General features: G+C 37.2%; 1 protein-coding gene across 4 annotated transcripts in view; it reads right to left on the minus strand.

Annotated features, from left to right (window-relative positions):
* epb41l5 (erythrocyte membrane protein band 4.1 like 5) overlaps positions 1–4975 on the minus strand; it is a gene marked incomplete at its 5' end in the record, with an annotated part of 34451 nt that overhangs the window by 5056 nt on the left and 24420 nt on the right. The window contains 5 exon segments of one of the 4 annotated variants that reach the window (XM_014021744.1): positions 251–319; positions 816–883; positions 1158–1292; positions 1376–1473; positions 2950–3101. In XM_014021744.1, coding sequence (XP_013877198.1) covers positions 251–319; positions 816–883; positions 1158–1292; positions 1376–1473; positions 2950–3101 — 522 coding nt within the window. 4 annotated transcript variants of the gene reach the window in all.

The following is a 4975-nucleotide window of genomic DNA, read 5'->3' on the forward strand; positions in this document are numbered from 1 at the left end:
GGGTTAAGATACACTTTAAAGTAAACTGTAGCCAATCTGTTGCAGCCCAGTGAGACGCTTCCTTTAATTTTCTACATCTTAAATTGATTTTATAAAGATTTAAACAAAACATGCACCAATTTATCGCCAGATAAACAAAGATCCAAAGTTTTGAAGCATTTACAGCTGCATTTTAACATCATCTGTCCTGACCGTCTGTGTTTAAAGCACAATTTATCGGATAGAAAAAAGACGGAGAACAAAGACAGACCTGGCTGCTGCAGAGGAGACCAGCGAGGCCGGCTTCATCAGCTCCCAGGAGTCTTGGACGTCGGGGCGGCTGCTAACAGAAAGAGACGAGTTACTCACCAGGCCGATACCCTTCAACCCGGCGAACAGATAACGCCGTTACTGTGAGTCATGCTGTGTAMTGTACATGCAGGTACTGAATATACAGTTAGATGATTTAATCTTTTCAATTTACGATAAGAGTTTCATCTTTAATAAACACAGTGAATGAATTTAAAAAACAGCCACAAAAAGACAAACTTTTAATTCAAACGTGACTAATTAAATCTTGTTTATTCTGTAGGAAGTTTATATGTGGAGTTTTGTTATGAGGATGATGGAAAGTGACATCACATTGTGAGCTGTGCTAAAAATCCTTATGAATATGCAAAGATTTAATCTGCTCCATCAGCAGGGATTAGCTGAGAATCCAGTAAATGACTCAGGAAAGGAAAATAGGGCTCCAGTTTCAAGATAAAAAAAACAAACACTGGCTCTTTTGAAAACAGCCAACAACTTTTTTTTCTTTCCTGACTCTGTGCTCCTACCTGGCAGAAGATTCCTGCAAGTTACAGTTTTTATCTCCAGATATCAGAAGATGTTCATCCAAATGTCCCTATAGAGAGAAAAAAACAGATATGTACACTTTGTGTTGGAAGAACAAGGACTCAGAAAGATAACAGATAATCCTGAAGTCATCATGTTTCGACAATGAAGTTCATGAAACTAAAGGTGACATGAAAACTAAACTGACATGTTTTGCAGAACAAAAAGTTTTGTTTTGAATATTTACTATGTGGAAGAGAACTAGATCAAACTGCAGAATTACTTCCCTAAACGACAAAGTGAAATATTACTCCTCCGTGCTTTTGGTGGCATCTCCTCCCCACCTTCAGAGCAGCAGCCTCGGCCTGAGCTTTCAGGATGTTGCTCTTCAGATCCTCCGGGGTGCGCAGTGGAGTGACGGCCGGGCTGCTGCCTGAACTGTTCAGGCTGCACTTCTCTGTGAGCTTCACCACGTCGTCCTGCGAGGAGCGAGGTCAAAGACCACCAGTGAGTCGGTGCAGAGTAAAGGTGAAGCCCTCAGCGTTAGTAGAAACAGACTCACCTGGTTGTTCATGRCCATATTTACATTGATGTTGTTTCTCGGAGTCGTGGGAAGTAGATTGCTTTCCAACTCGAGCTGCTTCAGACGAGCTGCAGCTTCTGAAGATTTAAAGATATTTTAGTTCTTTTTTCCAGTACTTTATATCTTAACTGGTTTACACTTAGGCAATGAAATATAAACAGCAATATAAGCTCAGAGGCCTGTTGCGATAAGCAATAAGTCAGTTAATGTCAGTTTATTTATATAGCACATAAAACATGAGTTGATCAAAGCGCTTCACAATTCAGCCAAGTAAATGAATAAAAGAACAAAGCAACACACTCTTGAAATAAGAAAAAAACTGAGTCAAATCAAGTATTTTAAGTATCTTACAAAGTAAAATTTTCTCACTCAATTGGCAGAAATTTTTGACAATTTGAGTTAAATTTTCAGACTAACAAGACAAATAATCTTACACATTCTGAAAACAAGATTATTATTCTTACACAATCAGTTCTTGTTTAGTAAATCAGTCTCAAAACAAGATCAAAAAGACTTTTTGGCTGATATAAGATTTTAAAACTTGGTTAGGTGGACAGTTTTTGCAGTGTAACTAAGTAATTTGTTTTTTAATAGTCGACTAATCACCAATTAGAAAAAAAAMCAATGCATTAATTATTACATTAGTCGACAATTTTAATAGTCGACAATAATTGTGACACCCTAATAAACAGCAGAAACGCCACCCGCCGCCAGCTGCTCCAACAATATTAGCATGCTAACGCACATAGTGGTGCTGCGATGAAAAGTGTCCCCCATGAAACAGTTCATTAGCATGTGCGACGTAATGTTCTGAGCATGTTCAGGCTATATAAATCGGTGAGTTAATATTCAGAAAATTCATATCACAACAAAAATAAAAACTGTTTTTGGTATGAACCAGTGTACAGTTCAGCACTACTTATATAAACACTAGGGCTGTGTATTGGCAAGAATTTAGCGATACGATACATATCATGACAGAGGGGTCACGATACGATATATCMCGATATATTGCGATTTTTTTGTCCAAAAATTCTGTTAAATAAAAACCTCTTACAGGGGAAAAAAATTAAAAACCAAAATTGTCTCAGAAAATTCTAATATTACATAGACAAGCTTTTGATACATTTAGCTGTGTTCTGCTTTGTATGTATTTTATTTTGTTTCATATTTCTTATTTCATCCATGTTTTCAATTATTAGACTAAATTTGCCAATAAATAGTTTGAAAATATATTTTTTGCAGCTTTTAGTTTTTAATATTAATTTACAATAAGGTCACCCAACACTTAACAATAGCCTCTACCTCAAGAGGTAGAGGAGCCAAATGGCTGGCTCACTGCTGCCAACTAGTGGTCAGAGGCTGAACTACAACATAAAATGAACGGCTGGCAGGAAAGTTGACATTTTAAACCTAAATAAAAAATTGATACAGGGGTTTAGAATATCGATACAGTATCGGGAAATGAAATATCGCGATATTTCAGTGTATCGATATTTTCTTACACCCCTAATAAACACTTTCCTTTAACTGATGTTATGTTTAAAGCTCACCAGTGAGACTGACGGGATCTTCCGCAGTAACACTAGCAGCAACGTAAGAAGCGCACGGTCCGATCTCCTCTGCAGCCGCCGCCGGAGGAACGACTGGAGCTCTGAGGACGTCATCGATGCACGTCTCCATCAGGTCGGCAACAACAGGCAGACTGCAGGCACAAAGAGGCAGGACAGAACAAAAAAACACAGAAACAAAGATATTTTAAATCTGCCACTAAACTTTATCAAATGTAAACATAAAAACAAAGGTTACAATAAATAATTTACATTAAAACTCAAACAAAATGGTTCAGAATTACACAGCTTACCTGTCATCCATCAAATTCTCAGCAATGATGGTAAACGGGCCACATCATTTTCCTAACATGCTTATGTAACCCTTAAATAAAACACAATGTCCCAAAAACAAAATCTGAATAATACTAATAAAAGCAAACAAATACAAATAAGCTGTTTTAAAACCATTTAAAGAACTCAAACTCTGTCGACATGAAGAAGTAATAAAGTCTGTGGGAAAAACAGGAGGTAATTTTCTCAGTATTACAGACGCTCGGAGCAAAAACATCTGATACACAGATTTAGTGAAAGGCTCTTCCAGCAGCCTAAAAACTATTTCATATTTCTGTAGCCTGAAGAAACGAGACGAGTTATGAAGTTTGCTGCATATTACTGTATTCTGCCTGGAGAGAACAGGAGTCAAAGAAAACATGTATAAATGTGTTTAAACCTTAAAAAAACAAAAATAAAAGACTCAGGAGAGAAAACATTTAGACTTCTGTAAAGTTGCGTGTTTTAAATTTTTTTCTTTATTCTCTGATATAATTTAAAACTGTTAGAAAGCATCATTTAGTCACAAATGTGTCAACGTTTTCATAAGAATAAGATTCAATCACCTTCACTGACTGAACTGTGCAACAGACAAATCTGATGAGTTTTTACATTCAGCATCTAACTCAATCCAAGGTCCTTTCATAAAAACTCACAGATGTACAARAGTTGTTAAAGCCAGACAAACGGTTTCATTTAGAGCTGCTGGTAATTTGTTGCATTGTGACACAAGTTGGATGAGAAGAGACAAAGGACTTTACTTCTTATTTTACTAAAAGTTAAAACACTGAAAGCAGGAACAGACAGCCGACTCAAAGCAGAGGACAAACATGGAACTTAATTTACACTACATGCGGCTCCGCTTCGCTCTGCTGCGGTCCGACCTCTGCAGTAAATACACAACCATTATAATCAGTGAGAGTATTTACACTGTGAGTGGACGGTGATGCGCCAAAATTAGATTCAACCCTATTTTTGCCAGAGCTGCGCCGGAGTCAATCTACAAAGATCACGTTGCACCAACAGGAAAAGGAACGGGCACAATACCCGTATTTTCAAAATAATTCACCAAGGGCAAACTAATTTTGTCAAAATCCCAATTATTTCAATAAATACATGGATACATTTCTACACAAACGTTCTCAGAATGTATCGCTCTGTTTGGGAAGCAGATGGCAAACACACAAATGATACACATGGACAGTGATGGACACAGTTCCCCTAAAGCACTAATAGGGGAACTAATTTCTTGATTAGTGCTTTAGGACTTTTGCTAATTTTTAAATTAATTAGTGGATTAGCACTTGCTAAATTTATGGGCTGAATTTAGAAGCACTGTGGTCTTTAAATGTTATTGCTCAACATTATTGTTCACAGTTGAGGGTGAAAGCTGTCACACATTTTGTTCATGTGCGTGTCGCTTATCTAAAAGGTCACGTGTCGAACTCAAGGCCCACGGGCCAAATGTGACTTGCGGGTGACTCCCATTTGGTCCTCCATTCTGCACACAGTAAATCTTGTCTCATGTCGACTCTGAAGAATGTTTCGTGCATCAACTGGGTTATTTTAGTGCTTCAGAATTAGCTTTTGCTAAAATTTTCAATGCATTAGTGCTTTAGAATTTGGCAGAGTTGTAAAGTTACTAAGTACAAATACTTTGTTACTGTACTTAAGTAGAATGTTTGGGTATTTGTAC

Source organism: Austrofundulus limnaeus, unplaced genomic scaffold (assembly GCF_001266775.1).
Source record: "Austrofundulus limnaeus strain Quisiro unplaced genomic scaffold, Austrofundulus_limnaeus-1.0 Scaffold303, whole genome shotgun sequence".
Classification (NCBI taxonomy): domain Eukaryota; kingdom Metazoa; phylum Chordata; class Actinopteri; order Cyprinodontiformes; family Rivulidae; genus Austrofundulus; species Austrofundulus limnaeus.